Here is a 23,652-nt window from a genome sequence, read left to right on the forward strand (position 1 = left end):
AATAAATGTTGGTGGTTCTCGAGTCAAAGCTTTGGAGCTCACATAAGAGGATTTTGACGAGGGCATTGAAAGATATCCTCTTTCAGTCGTGCAATTATATAAACAAAACCTGTCACTCTTGACAAGTAACCAACACTTTAGGGACTTTTCTTTACAAACACTGTTTTAAAAGAATAGCTTTTTCAAAAGAATCTAGTTTTAAACTGTCCATAAATGGGCTAGGCTATAGGATGACGTTTTGCGCTAAACCCACTGGCTCTGTGGTGAGCATAAGTTTGGAATCTGGAGAATGCGTCAATTTTAATGAACCAACCTCTTGCTTATTGTCTCTTTGTGCCTTTCACCAAATAAGGATTCAACCCCAAAACTCAGAGTCCATGTAAGGCGTTTCTTTCCTTTACTTAATAAACTGATGTCATGATGATAAGGAGATTTTTAAGCGGTTCCAGGCACAGCAGTTGTACTCTGTGGTCAGCACCGAGTCTGTGAACATCTCTGTCTGTCTGCCCTGTGGAAAAGTAAGTGCGAAAATAAATTATTGCATTTTTTTGTTGTTTCTTAAATGTAACCCATGCCTTGTAGCTGAATTTAATTGAAATGGATTTATTTTCGTTATGGTTTAACAAGTTTGGCAAAATAATTTAACGTAATTATAGACTGTTCAAACTACAGTACTAATCCTTGCAACACGAATAATTTCTTTTCACAAACCAAACCTAACTCACAGCATTTCTAATTTATGTTATTCCAGATAACAAGTTTCTAAACTTTATATCGTTGTTAGTCTGCCTTGTATTCCAAAGCGGCGATAGCTCCCCGCCGTGTTGAGTAGTTTGTTTCAGATCTTGGGTGTGGCTGTCAGGATGCAGTGAAATTCTTCCTTCGGGAATCTGGAATTTCGCTGTAGATTTTTTCGTGACAAAGATCTGTAAACTCGTGATTCTAGAAATTCCAAAAAGAGTTGGTTTTCAACTGGTAGTGAGACTGTCAGAAATGTCCACACCTGCGAGTGAAGTATACTGACTTGTATAAAATGGTAATTTGCAAAACAAATTACTTCAGAGAACTACACTCGGATCCAACACTGGAAAATGCTGAAAGTACTCGGCATGTCTTTGACCTAGAACGTTGACTCTGATCGTTTTTCTTACATATTCTAGTCCATCTGTGCCAGCGTTTTATTTGATTTCACAACATGTACGTTTCTTTTTGTAATTTTCCTATCCGAATCGCTCATTTCTCGGCAGGAGTGGGCTTTTATTGTTCTCTATTGACTTTCGTTTCTCTGGATCGGGAGGCTCCTTTGAGTCCCTATATAAACCCAGGATCCTGGTCGCGACGATGGCGCAATTTTCGCTCGTCGTGTCCCGCCAGTGTTAACTCGGGAGACAGGAGTGCCCCTGCACCCAAAGTATTTCTCATTTGCAAATTTTATGTCGAGTACTTGCAACGTTTACAATGCAACCCAGCAAGTTCTGGCACGTGATACGAATATTTAGTTTGGATTTTTAAACGACCGTGGTGATATCTACCTGTCTCTGTTCTATTTGTTTTATTTAACCGTTCTCCCCTCCCACACCGCTCACTAACCTACACCTTTCCCAACTCCCCGCGCCCCTTCACCAAGAACACTCGCGTCTTTAAACTCAAGAACAGTGGGGGATATCAAATAAATATGGGATGGGGTAAGAAGGGGGGAGGGGCATTAACAGAAGTTAGAGAAATCAATGTTCATGCTATTAGGTTGGAGGCTACCTACAGGGAATATAAGGTGTTGTCACTCCAACCTTTATTTATTTATTTATTTATTTATTTATTCCCCTTTCTCCTTTTTCTCTCTCTGTCCCTCTCACAATCACTCCTTGCCTGTTCTCCATATCCCTCTGGTGCTCCCCCCCTCCTTACTTTCTCCCTAGGCCTCCCGTCCCATGATCCTCTCCCTTCTCCTGCTCTGTATCCCTTTTGCCAATCACCTTTCCGGCTCTCAGCTTCACCCCACCCCCTCCGGTCTTCGCCTATCATTTCGGATTTCCCCCTCCCCCTCCTACTTTCAAATCTCTTACTATCTTTCCTTTCGGTTAGTCCTGACGAAGGGTCTCGGCCCGAAACGACGACTGTACTTCTCCCTATAGATGCTGCCTGGCCTGCTGCGTTCCACCAGCATTTTGTGTGTGTTGAAAGGCATTGATAGAGTGGAAGTGGAGAGGATGTTTCTTTTTTGAGGGGATCGCACAGAGGGCACAGCCTCAGAAAAGAAGGACATCCCGTTAGAACAGAGATGAGGAGGAATTTCTTTATGATTTCTGCATATACTTCATTGTCAGATGCTCATACTTCAGGATGAATTAACCTTTGTAGATGCAGACAATGATTAGTAAACAGTGCAGGGAAAGAGCTTTGATGTGGTGCTTGTTAAAGGCACAGGTGCAATGAAAAACTTTGCTTGCAGCAGCAATATAGGTACAGTACAAGAGATAGAACATTCACAAGAAAAACATGATTATAAACACAAATTACGCTACTTCCAGCTTATATGTTTGATGTGCTGTGTGGAGAAGGCTGGAGTGTTAACCGTATTTATAAAAGCCTGCTTATTACATCCTGTTTTTCATGAAGAAAGAACCATGCAATCTTATTGTTGTACAATATTATTAAAAGGCAAATTGACTTTTGGATATTAGAAGCTAAGGAGGATTTTAAAGAGAATCCTGGATAAAGATTTGTTAACGCTTCTTAAAATGATTACATACACTTAGTGCCCACTCTTGGGTACAGGAGTGGGACCCAGTGTGGTCTTCTGCTGCTGTAGCCCATCTACTTCAAGGTTTGACATGTGTGTTCAGAGATGCTCTTCTACACACCACTGTTGTAACGTGTGGTTATTTGAGTTACTGTCACCATCAACCAGTCTGGCCATTCCCCTCCGACCTCTCTCATTAACGAAGTGTTTTCACCCACAGAACTGCCACTCACTGGATGTGTTTTTTTTTTGCTTTTACATTATTCTCTGTAAACTCTAGAAACTGTTGTGTGTGAAAATCCCAGGAGATGAGCAATTTCTGAGATACTCAAATCACTCCGACTGGCACCAACAATCATTCCACGGTCAAAGTGACATAGACCATATTTCTTCCCCATTTTGATGTTTGGTCTGAACCTTTTGGCCACATCTACATGATTTATGCATTGAGTTGCTGCCGTATGATTGGCTGATTAGATATTTGCATTAATAAGCAGGTGTACAGGTGCACCTAATAAAGTGGCCACTGAGTGTATAATGATTGACATTTGGCACCATTTACTTTATGTCTGAATGTTGTGACTTACCAGGGCCATTGCAATGAGCTTTAACATAACTGTAATCATAATTGAAAAGTTGAAGATTTTGGTGAACTAAAATTAATCTGAGAGGAAGTGAGGCTCCTGCATAGCAAGAGTAAACTTGAACTTGCACTTCTCCCCGTGCTGCTCATCAGAAAATCACAATTTGAATCATAATGTTAAGTGTTGAGTAAAAAACAGTGCAGTTTCTCTTCTCACTTGTCCTTGTATTATCTACTGCATGAAGCCCCAGAAGAATATGAGAGTTGTATTCTCCACACACCCATTTACTGCCCTGGGATTTTACTGCTCAGCTACATAGTGGGAGCTACTAACAGCAGGCAGTTAACCAACCAACTTCCACGTTTTTTGGGATGAAGAAACTGCAGCTCCTGAGTTGAAAGGCCATGCAATCACATGGTGAACACAGTGCACTGGAGGCCAGGACTGAACATGGGTTTCTGAAATTGTAAAGCAGCATCTCTGTGCTGCTTGGGACCCTATTGGTCTATAAACTCCATCCCACTCAACATGCGGAGTTTGTGGAGTCCCTATTAAAGGACCATTCCAAAATCTAGGCCTATGGCAGACGTAAACCATAAGACATAGGAGAATTGGGCCATTGCCTGGAATCTTTGACGCCCTTACTAATCAAAAACCCATCAACCTCCACTTTAAATATATCCAATGACTTGGCTTCTTCAGCTGTCTATGGCAATGAATTCCACAGATTTGCCACCCTCTGGCTAAATAAATTCCTTCTCATCTCTGTTCTAAATGGATGTCCCTCTATTCTGAGGCTGTGCCCACTAGGAAACATCTTCTCCACATCCACTCCTATCGAGGCCTTTCAACATTCAATAGGTTTCAATATCATTCTTCTAAACTCCAGTGAGTCCAGACCCAGAGGCATAAAACCCTCCTCATACATTAACCCTTTCATTCCTGGGATCATTCTGAGAACCTCTCCTGGACGTGGTCTTACCACCGTAACACATCTTGTTTATTCTTTCATTGATTTTAAAATCCTGTTTGGACCTGAATGAAGGCGTATTTTGCCTGTGTATTGTTACCAGCAAAGGGACAGCATCTAGATAGCCTTATAGTACTTCATATCAGAGAATCACAGTGATATTTCCAACGTGTGCTCTTGGGAGATCCATTTCTTAATTCTGAGTTCTATGTTTTGATTTGGTGGTGACAGGGAGGAGGAGGTGAATATTGAAGAAAGGGCTTTATTTACTCTTTGGAGAGAAGGAGGATGAGAGGAGACATGATAGAGGTATACAAGATATTAAGAGGAATAGATAGAGTGGACAGCCAGCGCCTCTTCCCCAGGGCACCACTGCTCTGTACAAGAGGACATGGCTTTAAGGTAAGGGGAGGGAAGTTCAAGGGGGATATTAGAGGAAGGCTTTTCACTCAGAGGGTGGTTGGTGCATGGAATGCACGGCCTGAGTCAGTGGTGGAGGCAGATACGCTAGTGAAATTTAAGAGACTACTAGACAGGTATATGGAGGAATTTAAGGTGGGGGGATATATGGGAGGCAGGGTTTAAAGGTCGGCACAACATTGTGGGCCGAAGGGCCTGTACTATGCTGTATTATTCTATGTTCTATAAGATCAGAATTTCTTTTGTAGGGAGGGCTCTTCCTGTGATGGACTGAGCTGTATCCACTTTTTGTAGGCTTTTCTGTTCTATTTATCGAGTTATGCTGGTTAAAAGAAGTGTCTGAAGTCTGATTAGTCAACTATACTTATAGCCATATATTTTGAACTCAAGGCGTTCAGTTGAGATGAAGATATTGTACCATGAATGCCACTTGAGGCTTTGAACTCTAACTTAAAAATAAATCCACTGTTAAACTCTATATCCAAAACCAATGTTCATTGTGGGAAAGCATGTTGAAGAATGAAATGCATTTCCTCCTTTGGTACCTTAATTTTTCTTTCAGAATTTTGTTCCTATATAGTTTGAGGGATTTAATAAAACCATCAGAAGTCCAGTCTAATATTGGTGGTGTGCAGCAGTTGCCTGATCAAACAAAATGAATACTCCCACCTCTTTGACATTATGCAGCGTATTTGTTATTTTAGTATACTGCACTGCTTCTTTTTTCTCAGACAAACATGTCATGGGTACAGCTCAGTATTCCGGTCGCATTCTCATGGGAGTCTGGCAAATGGATGGAAAATTGGAATTTTAGGCTATTACATCTAACATCAGAGAGACCATAAGGACTCTGACTCTCTGTCTGCCTGTAGTTTACATTGATATTTGAACTCATCAGCTCAACCATCAGACTGAAGACCTTCTTGATTTTATATGATTTTTAGTGTGCACATTTTTTACTGAAGGATGGCAGGGCGGAGGCGTGAACAAGGATCCAAGCTGTTGTCAACTTATCAACTTTATGAGCTACTGATGCTGAAACACTTCCTCAACCTGGTGCTATTAGTTTAAAAATTCTCTGCTACAGATGTAGAAGCCATATGTGTGGCATCTGTTAGTCTCGTGAGACCATGGATCTGCGCCCTCTCCAGGATGCAGGCATGGACAAGGTTGTATGGGAGACCGGCAGTTGCTGCAAGTCTCCCTCTCCACGCCACCGACGTTGTCCAAGGGAAGGGCAAGGGCCGATACAGCTTGGCACCAGTGACGTTGCAGGAGTTGCCAGAACGAGGTTGAAGGCAACGTCGGACTGCCTTAGGGACTCCAGCTCCGGATTTGTCCTCAGGGTTTACTCCCGAAGCCTTTCCCATGAGTGGGTATGGCCGCAAGGCAGCAGAGGTTTGAAATCAGTTTTCCCTCTCTTAGATAGACTGCCTTCCCAGGCTGACGAGCTCCATCTACCCGATACACTGATTTTAAGGTGCCAGGACCCACCTTTGCCCCTTCTCCTGTCAGTAGAAACAGTTCTGCCGGGCTTAGAGGCTAAGCCACGTGAGAAAGCCAGGAGTTGGACTTGGTTGTCAGAGGCTATTTGAAGCGCATGCCGTGAGGAGCACTTTTAGGTAGTGGGAGCTTGTCCCCACCACCACTCCTCGGCTTGACAAACTTGGAACCAGAAGCCATATAGAATCATAGAATAGAAACAGGCCCTTTGGCCCATCTAATCCATGCTGAACTGTTCTGCCTAGTCTCATTGACCTGCTCCTCATCCATAGCCGTCCAGATCCTTCCCATCCATGTACTTATCCAAACTTCTCTTAAATGTCACAATCAAACCCGAATCCACCACTTACGCTGGCAGCTTGTTCCACACTCTCACCATCCTCTAGGTGAAGAGGTTCCCCTTAAACATTTTGCCTTTCACCCATAACCTATGACCTCTAGTTCTTGTCTCACCCAACCTCAGTGGAAAAAGCCTGCTTACATTTACCCTGTCTACACCCTTCATAATTTTATATACCTCTATCAAATCCCCCCTCATTCTCCTGTGCTCTGGGGAATAAAGTCCTAACCTATTCAACCTTTCTCTGTAACTCAGTTTCTCAAGTCCTGGCAACATCTTCTAAATTTTGTCTGCACTCTTTCAATCTTATTGATATCTTTTCTGTAGATAGGTGATTAGAATGGCATACAATACTCCAAATTAAGGTTGACAAAAGTCTTATACAACTTCAACATAACATCCCAACTCCTGTACTCAATACTCTGATTTGCAAAGACCAATGTGCCAAAATTTTCTTTACGACTCTATCTACATGTGACACCATTTTCAAGGAATTATAACTAATAGCTTGCTCATTCAGACTGGTACTTTGACATGTTTATATTGGCAACCCTCTGAAAGTACTTTACCTGAACTTTATTTATATTGACTGTTCACATTATAGGAACATATTTTGACATCAGCTTTTGAAAGGCATTGAGCTTGAATCTGTGTCCTAGGGTTCAATTCAAAGTACAATTTCAACTTTTTTCTTAAAATATACCCAAGTATCTCTTTTCTGCCTTATCTTTAACATAATTTATTGGTATTCCAGCTGTTCTCTGCACTGCCTCCCAACTGTTGCATTTGCATCTCATGGCCTATTTGAAGTTGTGCTCTAACCAGAGTACAAATGAAATATGCACATTGCTTCCTTTGACTTGCATTGGCTATGTAATTGGATATCCTGTGTCCTGAATCCAACCCCCTTCATCTGTTTATTATTGAACTTCTTTGTATAACACCAGATAAGAATATTCCATTCCATCCACAATTTTCTAGCACATGAAACAATTTATACCAGCAACCTTTGCACGTAGGCTTAAAAAAACTATTTCCTCCCACATGTGTCATCTTTTAAAGACCAATAAGGGAGTCTAACCACGAAACTTTGACAGTGGTCTCCCACCATCAACACTTTGTAAGTTGCCATGAACGAGGATCTCAACCAGACAACTACACACACATTGTGGGTGCAGGAGCCAGCCACAAATTGTGCCTTGCCTCTTGACACCTCAGAGCTGTTCTATACTCTACAACTTGGCAATGTGATGGAATATTCTCCACTTGCGTGAGTGCAGCTCCTGCAATATTTCAACACCATGCCCATGATACACTTGGATTATCAAGTGTGTCTAAATTCTGGAACACTTTACCAGGCTATGGTAGTTCAAGGTTTTAGCTGATCATTGAGAGCACCTGGTTATGGGCAACAAATTCTGGTTTGGCAGTGATATGTAAGTTCTGGTAAATAGATCAGAACCAGATTTTTCTGACTCCAGCAAGTTTGGAACAATTGAACAGAATGTTTTCAGGATTTAATTCAGCAGAAAAACTCCAGCCAGTTTTGTGCAGGAGCATTAGGCAGTGATTTGTGGTGATCTACACAGTTTTGATTTAAAGATTAAAGAGATTAGCTGTATTTATCACAGTGAAAAGTATCATTTACATCAGCGATCAATACAGTCTGAGGAGCATCATATTTGAAATGTGGGAGGAAACCAGAGCATCAGGAGGAAACCCACATGGTTACATGGAGAATGTACAAACTCTTACAGATAGTGGTGGGAAGTGAACCAGTTTGCAATAGTTATCTCTGACTGCTATGCCCATCAATTCTGCATCAAAACAGCACAATTTTGATATTTAATTTGTAATCCAATGATTTACATGGACTGCACTAAATCTGGAAAATGAGAGGTTATAAACTTAGAAGGATGAACAAATAAAAAAAGTAATGCACACAATCTATCCAGCACTTAGGAGTTTAAAATGATGAATTCTTTTCAATATTGGATCTTTTCTTTGTCCCTATCATTTACAACAGCTGTCTTTTAATTTTGAAATATCTTAACTATAAAAGAATTAGCTGCGGCCCTAAGAAGAACAAATGATACATAGTGAAAATCTTACTAAAACTAATACATGCTTCTGATTTGTATATGAGCTCCATCTCTTGTACTAAGCTTGCTTTTGGTTGCCTGATCTGTGAACTGTCCAAACACACTTTTGTTTTTATTCTATAATCCTGCTTGAGCTCCTGTTTCTTCTTCCACTGGTCTCTTAAATTGTAACAATCTCCCTCAAAAAATAATTGGCAGGTCAACTTATGAACTATGCTCCTAAACTGTGGAATTCAATTCTTGAAACTATAAGGGATGCAGACTCATTTGACACTTTTGAACATTGGCTCAAAACCTATTTATTTAACCTTGCTTTTAACTAACATCTTTCTGTCTTTTATTTTCATGTTTTTTATTTTATTTTTTGTGTTTGCACTTTATCACATTGAAAAGCACTTTGAACTACACTGTCTGTATGAAAAATTCTCTATAAGTAAGTTATTACTGATCCAGTGCCTTCAACATTGTGCAATATTCACTTCATCATGGTTCCTTAACTCTTCTGTTGCAGACTTGCCTAACCAATAAACATGGCCAACCATGGACCCAGTTATGGATTTAGTAAGCATGTTCAAAACAAGATCGAGAAGAAGTATGAACCAGAACTGGAGGAGCGGCTAGTGGAATGGATTATTGCCCAGTGCGGGCAAGGTGTCGGCCGACCAGAGTCTGGGAGGCTGGGTTTCCAGTCATGGCTTAAAGATGGCACAGTGAGTATTCATTTAAATGTAATCCCCTTCCAGATCATTGAAGGATTAATCTAGATCTAACATGGCACAGGCTATTAAACACTACATGCCAATTATCAAGAATTTAGTTTAGAGGCGGGCACATTAGGAACATTAAAGAGACTGTTAGAAAAGCACATGAGATGATAGAAAAATTGAGGGCTATGTGGGAGGGAGGTGTTAGATTGATCTTGGTGTAGGTTAAAATATTGGCACAACATCATGGGCTGATTGGCCTTACTGTTCTATATTCTTACAAAAACTTGACAAACCATTCAACTTTTGAAATGAAGTACCTCAGACTTTAAAGAAATTGATGCACTTAAATCATACACTCTAATTTGTGTAACTCATGTTATAATCAAAATAATGTTTACCTAACCATTCAAGACTTAGACCATAAGATATAGGAGCAGAAGTAGGCCATTCAGCCCATTGAGTCTGCTCCGCCATTCATTCATGGCTGATGCAATTCTTCCACTCATCCCACTCCCCTGCCTTCTCCCCATACCCTTTCATGCCCTGGCTAATCAAAAACCTATCTATCTGTGCCTTAAGTGCACCCAATGACTTGGGCTCCACATCTGCTCGTGGCAACAAATTCCACAGACTTACCACCCTCTGACTAAAGTAATTTCTCCGCATCTCAGTTCTAAAAGGACGTCCTTCAATCCTGAAGTCGTGCCCTCTTGTCCTAGAGTCCCCTACCATGGGAAATAACTTTGCCATATCTAATCTGTTCAGGCCTTTTAACATTCAGAATTTTTCTGTGAGATTCCCCCTCATTCTCCTGAACTCCAGGGAATACAGCCCAAGAGCTGCCGGACATTCCTCATACAGTAACCCTGTCATTCCTAGAATCATTCTCATGAATCTTCTCTGAACCCTCTCCAATGTCGGTACATCCTTTATAAAATAGGAGCCCAAAACTGCACACAATACTCCAAGTGTGGTCTCACGAGTGCCTTATAGAGCCTCAACAGCATATCCCTGCTCTTATATTCTATACCTCTAGAAATGAATGCCATCATTGCATTCACCTTCTTCACCACCGACTCAACGTGGAGGTTAACCTTTAGGGTATCTTGCACAAGGACTCCCAAGTCCCTTTGCATCTCTGCATTTTGAATTCTCTCCCCAGCTAAGTAATCGTCTGCCCATTTATTTCTTCCACCAAAGTGCTTGACCATACACTTTCCACATTGTATTTCATTTGCCACTTCTTTGCCCTTCCCCTAAACTATCTAAGTCTCTCTGCAGGCTCTCTGTTTCCTCAACACTACCCACTCCTCCACCTACCTTTGTATCATCGGCAAATTTAGCCACAAATCCATTAATACCGTAGTCCAAATCATTACATGATCCATTAATACCATAGTCCAAATCTTTGAATTTCTGTTGTAATTTTGGACTTGAGGGAACTGAAGGACAGGGTTGGAAAGTTGAAGTCAAATCAAAGCATGGCTTTTCCAGTGGATTTATTATCAGCGTAGAGATAACTCGAGTCATGGAGCTTTACTGCGCAGAAACAGGCCCTTCAGCCCTTCTAGTCCACAAAAAATTATTATTCAGCCTAGTACCATCAACCCGCAACCCCGGACCATATCTCTCCCATCTACGCACCCTTCCAAACTTCTCTTAAATCACTGGCAGCTCGATCCACAATCTCACCACCCTCTGAGTGAAGAAGTTTCTCCTCAGGTTCTCCTTAAACATTTCACCTTTCACCCTTTATCTATGACCTCTAGTTCTAGTCTTACCCAACCTCAGTGGAAAAAGCTTGTTTACATTTACTTTATCTATATCCCACATTATTTTGTGTACCTCTATCAAATCTCCCCTCATTCTCCTATGTTCCAGGGAATAAAGTTCTAACCTATTCAACCTTATAAATCAGGTCTTCAAATCCTGGCTACATCTTTGTAAATTTTCTCTGTACTCTTTCAATCGTATTGATATCCTTCCTGTAGGTAGGTGGCCAAAACTGCACACAATATTCCAAATTAGACCTCTCCAATGTCTTATACAACTTCAACATAACATCCAATCTCTTGTACTAAATACATTGATTTATGAAGGCCAATGTGTTTAAAGCTCTCTTTGTGACTCTACCTCCCTGTGGTGCCATTTTCAATGAATCCCAGATCCCTTTGTTTGCCACACTCCTCAGTGTCCTACTGTTCACTGTGTGAAACCTACCCTGATTGGTCATACCAAAGGGCAACACCTCGCACCTACCTGCACTAAATTCCATCTGCCATTTGCCATTTTGAAGATACTGAGAATTAAGAGAATATAGAATTTGATTCTTTGTAACTCGAAAAACAAATGGTGGACTTAAGACCAGAAACACTCATCTAGTCAGGCAGCTCCTATGGAGAGAAAGTTAACAGTTTGGGTCAATGACCTCTCAGTCTTTCACATTGAGGATGCTGCCTGACCTGCTGGGCATCTCCCAAATTTTCTGGTATTCAGGGTCAACTGTATTAGCTACAGGAATTTCAGTGTGGATGCACAAATCACATTATTCTCTGCATTTGTTTCAATTCAATAAAGAAGGCTGCTTCTGGGGTTGGAGGACTGTATGTGTGTGAGTGAGTGGGGGGTGGAAATAGGGCTTGTTTTGCTGTTGTTGCTTGTGGTGTTCTGCTGAGCAGGAATGTGTGGTAACACTTGCGGTTTGCCCCCAGCACATCATTAGGTTCAGAATCAGGTTTATTATCACTGACATGTGTCATGAAATTTGTTGTTTTGTGACAGTACAGCGCAATACATTAAAAAATATAAATTACATTAAGATATATATATAAAATTATTTATATAATTTTTGTATAAGTAGTGCAAAGTAGTGCAAAATTATTTTTGTTGTGTTGGTTATCAATGCAAATGATGTTTTGATGTACATATGATAAAAATGGAATCTGAATGAAGTAATGTTAAAGTGTGTTGGTATTTACTGTCTGTGTTTTGTGATTGGTCGCGACATCTTTTGAAGTTCACTATCTTCTGCAGGTACTCAGCCAACTGATCAACAGCCTCTACGCTGATGACAAGAAACCAGTCAAGAAGATTCAGACCACTGATAAGGCCTTCAAACAAATGGAACAAGTTTCGGAATTCCTGAAAGCTGCTGAGAGATATGGCGTCAACAAGACAGACATCTTCCAAACTGTGGATCTTTGGGAATGTGAGTACAGTCAGCCCTCCTTATCTGCGAGGGATTGGTTCTGGGACCCTTCGCAGATACCAAAACGCGGATGCTCAGGTCCCTGATTTACTGTGGTTCGGTGCGGTGGACCTTAGGACCCAGTGGAACCCCGGACCTTATTTAACCTGTCTCAGAGCGGTGGTCTTTAGGACCTGGCGGAGCTCTGAATCCGCAGTGTTTCTGTTCACAAAAATAATCACGATCACGATTGAAAATAAAATGGAAATAATAAAGCGATCGGAAAGTGGTGAAACGCCATTGGTCATTGAAAAAGCGTTAGGCTACAGTCGGTCGACGATCCGAGCAATTTTAAAGGATAAATTGAGAAAGGCCCTGCGCTGATGAAAGCTACAATTATTACTAAGCAACGCAGTGGTTTAATCACAGGTTTCCCCTACTATTCGAAGGTAGAGCATTCCTATGAAATGGTTTGTAAGCCGGATTGTTGTAAAGTGAAGAAGCAATTACCATTTATTTATATGGGAAAAATTTGTGAGCGTTCGCAGACCCAAAAAATAACCTACCAAATCATGCCAAATAACACATAAAACCTAAAATAATAGTAACATACAGTAAAAGCAGGAATGATCTGATAAATACACAGCCTGTCTAATGTAGGAATACTTTTCTGCAATTATTGCAGCACTGTCCACCGCAGCAAAAATCTCATGCAAGCGCTATCGGCAGCACTCGCGGCCAAAACACACTGTGCAAAGCGCTCTCGGCAGCACTCGCGGCAAAAACACACTGCGCAAAGCGCTCTCGGCAGCACTCGCGGCCAAAACACACTGCGCAAACGCTCCCGGCAGAAGCACACGGCGCAAAGTGCTCCCGGCAGAAGCACTCTTTCCAGTAACCTTTAAGCTATGAAGCTATCAAATAACACATAAAAATACACAGCCTGTATAAAATAGAAATAATGTATGTCCAGTTTAGATTCACTTACCGGAATCAGGAAGACAGTGAGCACACTGATGATGGTGTGTTAGGCTGAGTCGTCGGAGTTTGGGGTGATGGGCAACTGGGGTGTCATCTCGTCGTCGTCTGTTTCCATCAGGGCAGGCAGGTCACCTTCTTCTATGTCTGCCTGCCTCGATGTCGAAGGTCGAGTTTCGTCGTCTGCTGTGGCTGATGTGGAAAGCTTGGAAAACTACAGTGTGCTTGACTGCTTAACCTCGCGCATTTTTCTATCATGCAGTTCTTTGTAAGCACTCAAACCATCCTGCAAATATGCCCTCAACCTACGTACCCTTTCAAAATTAAAGTCATACTTCAATCGTTGCAGCGTTGTCAATCGCAGCGAAAATCTCACACAATTGCTCCACATTCAGTTCCTGGACGACTTCACTTTCGAGCCGTTCGCTACTGCGTTCGGCTTCAATTGTTATCCTTTCCTCTTCATCTCTCCGTTCTTGGTCATGGGATGCCAAAACCTCTTCAACATCATCATCATCAACTTCCACAAACCCTGAGCCAAACTCACTATATCCTTACTTCGTTCACCATGATCGAAACGCTTTATTATGTCTAGTTTTACGCTAAGTGTAACACTCTTTCATGCTCTTTTAGGCTTTTCCAATACCTTAGAACTCATCTTGCTAACAGATGCACAAAATAAATCGACATAAAGCACAGATGCTCACAGGCACGTGTTTAAGCAGTTCCGGGGGAGGAGCTCGGCTGCTAGGCGCACACGCTGCCTTTTTTTTGTAACAGTGAAAACACTTTCTGTTAGCGTAAACAGGTAACTAATGTAGGTGTTTCGTAACAGCGAGGTGTGAAACGAACGTTCGGAAAACAGGGGACACCTGTATTGAAATACATACGTTTCTTAAGTGTTTTATATGCATAGAAAGGTAAAATATATTCTATTTTCTAAGACAAACGTTTGACTAACTGACGCTAAATAATACTGGATGTAGCTGTTCCGACTTACTTAGTAAGAGAACTTCTGATTTTTTTCGATCCTGATCCACGATAACCTACGCACATCCTCCCGTATACTTTAAATCATCTCTACATTACTTATAATACCTAATACAATGTAAATAGTTGTTATACTGCATTGTTTAGGGAATAATGACAAGAAAAAAAGTCTGTACCTGCTTGAAGAATGAGTACTGGAAGAGCACTTCCGGGTTTTCTCGATTCGCGGTTGGTTGAATTCGCGCATGCGGAACTCGCGGATAAGGAGGGCCAACTGTACTGTAATCCAATTCTTTTATTGGTGCTAATCTAGTAGCTACTTTAAGTCCCCAGTCCAATACTTTGACTAGTGTATTTGTGAATGGTCTCTGGTGATGAATCAATGGTTGGGAGTTGTACATGGTGATTAAAGTGAAAGTTCTTTAAATTAATTTTTCCCAAAAGACAACTGGGGCAAAAGAAGGGAGAAACAGTACCTGCACACTGTTTTATTGATGCAAGCCAGATTAGAGCATGTGGTGTGGCATGCAGATGAAGAGGGAGAGAAGGATGTGATGGTATAATCATCAATATTTTACTCTCGTGTCCAGTAAGTATGAACGTTACAAGCCTCTAATGGAAATGTGAAATTTTTCATGCTGAGTATCCACTTGTTGGCTTTGGGTAGTCTAGGCTTGTAGTTGTTTTGAATTTGAAGTTGACATCTGGCACAAGTTGTTGCGATTGGATAGGTAGGTGACCTAGTCAGTAGATCTTAGTGCATCTTTAGTGTGAAGGATCTACCATATTTAACTTTTAAATACAGCTACTGTATATCCACTAAATCTCTCCATAGCTATTTTCTGATGAGTGCAGAACCAGGTTTATTATCACAGTAAGTTGTGAAATTTGTTTTTTGGCAGCAGTACAATGTGAGACATAAAACATACTGTAAGTTACAATAAGAAATAGTGCAAGAGATGAATAGTGAGGTAGTGTTCATTGATCATTTCAAGATCTGATGGTGGTGGGGGGGAGGAATTTATTCCTAATATATTGAAGGTGGATCTTCAAGCTCCTGTACCTTCTCCTTGATGGTAGTTATGTGAACAGGGCATGTCCTGGGTGGCGAGGATCCTTAATGATGGATGCCGCCATTTTAAAGGATCTTCATTTTGAAGATGTCCTCTTCATGTATTGTGTCCGTAATGGAGCTAGTTGAGTCTGCAACCCTCTGCAGCCTCTTTTAATCCTGCACATTGGAGCCTCTGTAGTTGGCAATGATGCAACCTGCCTTCTTGATGCTTTCTTTGTTTTAAGATTTTTATTGCCTCTCAGCACACTTGAGCCAATAAAGAATCAATTAGGGGCCTCTTAGAACTGGAAGTAAGCTCTTTTAGCAGGAACTTGACAAAGTAATTGGCACTCTGGAGATGTAGTCATTTGTAGTTTTATTGAAGTCCATAGCTTTTTGACTGGTGCAAAAACCACAAATGTGCTTTGTAGACCAGGTGAACAGAACTTGAAGAATAAATATAACTGATAGTCATGTGCAGATTTCCATCTATTCAGACTCAGCACGGAGTTGACCATACAGGGTTCTTGTAGCTGGAGTTTGGACTGGAAGTCTTCCCTTCTTTCTGCTTGAGAATTGCCCAGTTACAGGCTTGCTTGTTTGCTGCTGGATCTCTATACATCCTTGTGATATACTCGCCCAAGACACTTCAACTTTTCCAATTCTCTTGCAGCTAAGGATTTGGCTGCTGTGCAAAGAACTCTCATGGCCTTGGGAAGTATTGCAGTAACAAAGGATGATGGATATTACCGCGGTGATCCAAACTGGTTTCACAAGTAAGTAGCAGAATTGCTCCTTTGGTTAATTAGTGCAGATTAAGCATTAATTCCAAGATCCATGGTTGGTCTGATGAGGTTTATTAAGAAGAGATGCAGCGCAAATCTGGTTACCACCTCAGATTACCTAAAAGTGTACTGCTTGTATTAACATGTCTGTTAGCATCCACTTTCTTGTTGCCTAGGCAAAAGATTGTACCTGATGATCATTCTCCTCTTTATCTTGCTCCTCATCATCCTTCAACACCACAGCATTAAATGTTCTTTGAAATTTTCCACAAGATTACTGATATTGTAGACTATTCCAGATGTTAAACGTTAGCCTGAAATATCCTCTGTCCATTTCCCTGCACAGATGCTGCCTTAACCTGCTAAGTTCCTCCAGCAACTTGCATTTTGGTTCAGATTCCAGCATCTGCCGTCTTTTGTGTCTCTGTTCACAATGGGATCTAGTGTCCTTTAAGTTTGTAATTCTGTTTCTGCATAATAAACAGAATGGGTGTTATGGAAGCGTAACAGTTAGCAAGACACTATTCATCTCAGGGTTCAGACCCGGTGTCCTCTGTTAAGAAGTTTGTACGTTCTTTCTGTGGAATGCGCGGGTTTTTCCCAGGTTCTCCTGTTTCCTCCCACAGTTCAAAGACTTACCAATTAGTAGGTTAAGTTGTCCTGTGACTGGGTTAGGGTTAAATCGGGATTGTTGGGGATTTTTGGGCAGTGTGGATCGAAGGGCTGGAAAGATCTATTCCGCACTTCATCTCAAAAAAAAAATTACTGACCCAGTGACAACATTTTTCATCTTTATTGGAAATATGATTTGGAGTGTTTAACAGGAAACGTTTTCTGTAGTGGTGAGGATTTCCTTCTGAACAATTCATCACCTGGTCACCTTATAGTGAATGAGTCTTGCAGGTGACCTCTTGCTCTATTTAATATTGCTTCAACATGTTGCATCTGAGAGGAGGGCATTCTATCCAAATGAAAAAGGCATAGTTTAGATTCTATCCCTCACTTATCCTGTAGCATGGAAAGGGTTAATGTAATGTACTAATGGGATGTTTCAACTTTTCTTTGCATTAAGGCTGTAGAAGGAGATTTGGAATAACTTAGGAGTGAAATAAACTTTGCACCTCATTACTTTATGTTCATGGTTCTTCTTGAAATCCACACCATTTACACTTACAGTACAAGAGGGCACAGAGGGCACAGTTTTAAGGTGCTTGGAAGTAGGTATAGAGATGTCAGGGGTAAGTTTTTTTACACAGAGAGTGGTGAATGCGTGGAATGGGCTGCCGGCGAAGGTGGTGGAGGCAGGAACGATAAGGTCTTTTAAGAGACTCCTGGGCAAGTACGTGGAGCTCAGGAAAATAGAGGGCTATGGGTAACCCTAGGTAATTTCTAAGATAAGGACATGTTTGGCACAGCTTTGTGGGTCGAAGGGCCTGTATTGTGCTGTGGGTTTTCTATGTTCTATGTTACATTTGGAAATTGAGATCATTCATTGAATAGAGGAAGCTCAATTGAAGTCCTGATGAGGGTCTTGGCCTGAAATGCTAACTGCTTATTTCCCTCCATCGATGCATCTATGGAATAGAGGGTAGTCGACATTTCGGGCTGAGATCCTTTGGCAGGAACGTCAGCTGTTTACTCTTTTCCATAAATGCTGCCTGGCTTGCTGAGTTCCTCCAGCATTTTGTGTGTGTTGCTAAGGCAACTCTCAATCTCCTTCTCTCCAAAGAGAAAAATATTATCTAAGAGTTTCTTAAATGTATCTGCCTCTACCACCATCCTAGAGCATGTTCCACGTACCTGTTGTTCTGTGTAAATGAAAAAGAAACCACCTCTGACATCTCCCCTATACTTTCCTCCCAAATTCTTAAACTTATGACCCCTTATATTAGCCATTTCTATACCGGGAAAAATCTGTGGCTCTCCACTACACCTCAAGGTTTCCAGCACCTGCCAGATCTCTTGTGTTTGAGCTTGTTGAAGTGTTGCCATTCTCTCATGAACTCTAAATGAGTGCATTTTCATTAGCGTTTATCTACATTTGCTCCCCTGCTGTAGGAAAGCACAAGAGAACAAACGTGAATTTACAGAAGAACAACTACGCCAGGGGAAGAACATCATCGGCTTACAGATGGGAAGCAACCAAGGAGCATCACAGGCCGGAATGTCTGGCTATGGACTTGGCAGGCAGATTATCAGCTAAAAAATCTATTAATTGAACTCTTTGTAAAGCAAGATTCTACCATTTCAAAGTGAATAGAAGTCCAAACAGCCCAAAACACTAAAACCTTCAACAAAGTAAATGGTGTGATCTAGGCAGGTTGTATTTATTATTTGGCAGTTTAAAAAGGTGTCTTTTGTCCTTTTAAAGTCTTGCAACATTTATTGCCCCTCCCCCTGATATGGGCTGTAATGTGGACATATATATGTTACATTTGCTCTAGTACATGGACCTTTCCATCACGCATTTATTCATTAAAAATTACTGATGGCTGCAAGGACTGCTGTCACTTTGCTAACTTTCGCTTCAACCCTGATGTGGAATTGTACAGATGTATTACAGCATGCTGTCAAAGCTTATTGGTTGTATGGCTTAACCATTCTGCTTTCTGTTGCTTCATTTGAAATCTTATCACTCTGTCTAGTTGGTAAAGAGATGTCCTTTTTATGTATTAAAAATGTATGAAGAGAGGTTGAAATGAATAAAATTGTCTTTTTTTTCTTATTGAAATTCACCTTTGGAATAATTGGCATGTTGATCACTAAAATGTTTTGTTAAATGGCCAAAGGAATTCAAAGGAAACACCTTAATTATCATAATTCCAGTTACTTTTTAGCAATGGGGAAAGTCTCTTGGTGCTTGGTTTATCTTGCATTGGGCAGATTATTTCAAATGTTGCAGTTTGTCACGTACAACATGACTGATTCAATGGGAGACTTCTGTACTTTCAGGTAAATCTGGTTTCCAATGCTGCATCCTACATTGTAAGTGCATGTTAAAAGTGACTTGCACAAGTTTGACCAAAATAATCACTTGTTTTAGTGTTCTGCATGCCAGTGTTACAACTATCCCGGTCCAGAAGTCATAAAAAGGCTGAAGTTGTGGAGTTATCAATAGCAGGTTATCTTGTGGGAAGGAACAACATTTCTAAAATCACATTGTGCAAGTGCCCCTACTGAAAAATAACTTTTGTTTCAATGTTGTACATTTTTTTGCTTTTATAATTCATTGGCCCTATATTTTGTACATTATTTTTTTCTTGTCATTTGAAACAGTACCAACTTGAATAAAAACTTAAGATGGAGAGTTGTGGTTTAAATTTATTGGATGCTATGGATTGGCTGTAGACAAAAATTACTGATTGGGGTGGGGGGGGGGGGGGGGTGTTGGAAATCATTTTGCCATCAGTCCTGGGCAAACATAGAGCAGTACAGGTCCTTCAGTCTGTGATGCTATGCCAACCTTTTAACCTACTCCAAGATCCATCTAACTCTTCCCTTCCACATGGGCACATGGATGAAATAAAATGCGGGGGCTATCTAAGAGTCTCTTAAATGTCCCTAATATATCTGCCTCCACCATCACCCTCAAGAATGTGTTCCGTATACTTAGAACCCACTGTGGTTTGGGGAAAAAAGCTAGCTCTGACATCCCCCCCACCCCACTACTTACAATCACTTTAAAATTATGCCCTCTGTTATTCGCCATTATTGCTGTTCACTCTGTCTATGCTTCATATCTTGGACACCTCTATCAAGTCGCCTCTCATCCTCCTTCACTCCAAAAAGAAAAGCTCTAACTCACTCAACCTATTCTTGAAGTCTGTGTATCCTACAGACTGCAGCACAGCTAGAATACTCAAAGTAATGATCAGGGAATCTAAACATGAGATTCTGCAGTTGTTGGAAATCCAGAACAACATGCACAAAATGCTGGAGGAACTCAGCAGGTCAGGTAGCATCTCTGGAAAATAATAAACAGCTGACATTTAGGGCTGAGACCTTTCATGATGAAGAGTCTCAGTCTGAAACATAAACTGCTATTCCCCTCCATAGGTGCTAAGTTCCTCCAGCATTTTATGTGTGCTGTATAAGAGAATTAGATGAGCAATAAAATGGTTTATTTGGTCTTATTAACTTACTTTTTCTATGTTAGTGTTAAATAATCCACAACTCTTCATAATCATACATTATCTAAAACACTTTCTAAAAAATATTATGCTGCTCTGACTTTGATGCCATCGTGAAAGGGTTGCTCTATGCCAATGGGTTTGGTTATTTTCCTGTAACTTTCCAGAAGTTAAAATACACATACCTCCAGGGAGCTCAGCAAGGAAGAAAGGAATTGAAACATATATAAGAACATAAGAAATATGGGTGTTTGCATCATTTGTGTTTCATATTTCATGTCACTGGAGGTACTGAGTGAATCCCAGCATCCCTTTTGCAGTAAGTGAAGGTACCCAATCGTATTGAGATCCTTTCCCACTTCTGTCTGGCATTAAGGTGTGAATATCTATTACCATGGGATGACACAGTAGTGTAGCGGTTAGTGTAACACTATTATGGCGCCAGCGACCCAAGTTCAATTCCCGTCACTGTTAGGGGTTTGTATGTTCTCTCTGTGACCACGCGGGTACTGCAGTTTTTTCCCATGTTCCAAAGTCATACAGGTTAGTGTTAGTGAGTTGTGGGCAGGTTATGTTGGTGCCAGAAGTGTGGTGACGCTTGCTGGCTGTCCCCACCACATCGATGACGCAAATGACACATTTCACTGTATGTTTTGATGTACATGTGACAAACTAATCTTGCATTTAACTATGTGTTATGATGTGTTTCTTTGTACAAAAACACTCAGTGGCCACTTTATTAGGTACATTTGTACACCTCATTAATACAAATGTCTAATCATGTGGCAGCAACTCAATGCATAAAAGCATGCAGACATGGTCAAGAGGTTCAGTTGTTGTTCAGACCAAACATCAGAATGGGGAAGAAATGTGATCTAAGTGCCAGACAGGGTGGTTTGAGTATCCCTGAAACTGCTGATCTCCTGGGATTTTCACACACAACAGACTCTAGAATTTACAGAGAATGGGGCAAAAGACAAAAAAAGACATCCAGTGAGCGGCAGTTCTGTGGGCAAAAACACCTCATTAATGAGAGGTGAGAGGAGAATGGCCAGACTGGTTCAAGCTGACAGGAAGGTGACAGTAACTCAAATAACCACACGTTACAACAGTGGTGTGCAGAAGAGCATCTCTGAACATGCAACACGTCGAACCTTGAAGTGGATGAGCTACAGCAGCAGAAGACACATCAGGTTCCACTGAATGTACATTCCAAGTAAATTATTATAGTCAAAACTGAAATAGTAAACAGGGATGTTCAGGGAATCTACTTGAACATTGATAATGAGCATCAAGCACTCCTAGATAAAGTATCCAAATGGAAACTTGATACATTGTATCCCAGTAAATTTGTTGTGAGATCAGGCTTTGGAAAATAGCATTTGCAAGACTGGGAAATCAGGTTGGTGCTGGATTCCAAGAGAAGGAATTTATAGAATGCCAACAAGATGGCTTTTTGGAGCAGCTCATGGTTAAGCCCACTAGAGAAAAGGCAATTCTGGATTGGGTGTTGTAAAATGAAACAGATTTATTTAGGGAGGCTAAGGTAACGGAAACTTTAAGAGTCAGTGTTCATAATATGACAGAATTCACCCTGCAGTTTGAGAGGAAGAAGATAAATTCAGATGTATCAGTATTACAATGGAGTAAAGTTAATTACAGAGGCATGAGAGATGAACTGGCCAAAATTGATTGTAAGGGGACACTAGCAGGGATGATGGTGGAGCAACAATGGCTTGAGTTTCTGGGGGAAATTCAGGAGGCGCAGGATAAATACATCCCAAAGATGAAGAAGTATTCTAAAGGGAGGGTGAGGCAACTGTGGCTGACAAGGGAAGTCAAAGATGGTATAAAAACAAAAGCGCGGACATATGATAGAGCAAAAATTATTGGGAAATTAGAGGATTGGGAAGCTGTTAAAAACCAACAGACGACAACTAAAAAAACAAGAAGATGAAATATGAAGGTAAACTAGCCAATAATATTAAAGAGGATACCAAAGTCTTTTTCAGATATTTTTTATATATTTTCAGATCTTTTTCAGAGTAAAAGAGAGACTAGCATGGATATCAGACTGCTGGAAAATGACTCTGGAGAGGTAGTAATGGGGGACAAAGAAATGGGTGAAGTGAATAAGTGTCTTGCATCAGTGTTCACTGTGGTCAACACCAGCAGTATGCCAGAAATTCTGAGAGAGATGGTTGAAGAGATTGTGGAGGCATGAGTAATGATCTTTCAAGAATCAATTGATTCTAGCATCATTCTGGAGGAGTGGAAGATTGCAAATGTCACTCCATTCTACAAGAAGGGTGAGAGGCAGAAGAAAGGAACTTATAGGCCAGCTAGCCTGACCTCAATAGTCGGGAAGATGTTGGAGTCGATTGTTAAAGATGTGGTTTCAGAGTACTTGGAGGAACGTGATAAAATAGGCTGGTTTCCTCAAGGGAAAATCTTGCCTGACAAATCCATTGGAACTCTTTGAAGAAATAACAATCAGGATAGACAAAGGAGAATTGGTGGATGTTGTGTACTTGGATTTTCACAAGGCCTTTGACAAGGTGCCACACATGAGGCTGCTCAACAATATAAGAGCCCATGCTATTACAGCAAAGATACTAGCACAGATAAAGCAGATCGACTGATTGACAGGAGGCAGCGAGTAGGAATAAAGGGCGTCTTTTCTGGTTGAACGCCAGTGACTAGTGGTGTTCCACAGGGGTTTGATTTGGGACTTCTTTTCACATTATATGTCTATGACTTGGATGATGGTTTTGTGTCCAAGTTTGCCAATGATAAAAAGATAGGTGGAGGGGCAGGTTGTGTTTATGAAGCAGGAGTCTGCAGAAGGACTTGTACAGATTAATAGAATGAACAAAGATGTGGCAGATAGGATATATTGTCTGGAACATTGTTTCATTTGGTTGTGTGTATGTGTATATAATATATATATGTATAGTCAGATGAAAATAAATTTCAACTTGAACTTGGAAGTGTATGGTTATGCACTTTGGTAGAAAAAGTTAAGGCATAGACTATTTTCTAAACAAGTAGTGAAATCAGAGATGCAAAGTGACTTAGGAGTCTTAGTGCGGGATATATTTCACATTTTTATTGTAAACTGATACTTCTAGTATTGTATAAAAATCAGACGCACAGAATTAA

The 23,652-nt window shown here is 40.8% G+C and overlaps 1 protein-coding gene across 1 annotated transcript; it reads left to right on the top strand.

Moving 5' to 3' along the window:
* Positions 1-362: 362 nt before the first annotated feature.
* Positions 363-19,665, top strand: LOC140716951 (transgelin-like). The gene is made up of 5 exons (XM_073030125.1): positions 363-518; positions 9,171-9,369; positions 12,400-12,574; positions 16,249-16,351; positions 18,419-19,665. Exons 2-5 carry the CDS (start codon positions 9,190-9,192, stop codon positions 18,561-18,563), a joined length of 603 nt encoding a protein of 200 aa, XP_072886226.1. The 5' UTR covers positions 363-518; positions 9,171-9,189; the 3' UTR covers positions 18,564-19,665.
* Positions 19,666-23,652: the final 3,987 nt, after the last annotated feature.

The sequence above is a fragment of the Hemitrygon akajei genome, chromosome 26 (genome assembly GCF_048418815.1).
Source record: "Hemitrygon akajei chromosome 26, sHemAka1.3, whole genome shotgun sequence".
Classification (NCBI taxonomy): domain Eukaryota; kingdom Metazoa; phylum Chordata; class Chondrichthyes; order Myliobatiformes; family Dasyatidae; genus Hemitrygon; species Hemitrygon akajei.

Excerpts from the sequence above, each read along its gene's own strand:
- LOC140716951 (XM_073030125.1), top strand. The coding sequence starts at position 9,190 with ATGGCCAACCATGGACCCAGTTATGGATTTAGTAAGCATGTTCAAAAC. Across the intron at positions 12,575-16,248 it reads AACTGTGGATCTTTGGGAAT|CTAAGGATTTGGCTGCTGTG; the intron begins GTGAGTACAGTC and ends ATTCTCTTGCAG. Across the intron at positions 16,352-18,418 it reads GATCCAAACTGGTTTCACAA|GAAAGCACAAGAGAACAAAC; the intron begins GTAAGTAGCAGA and ends CCCCTGCTGTAG.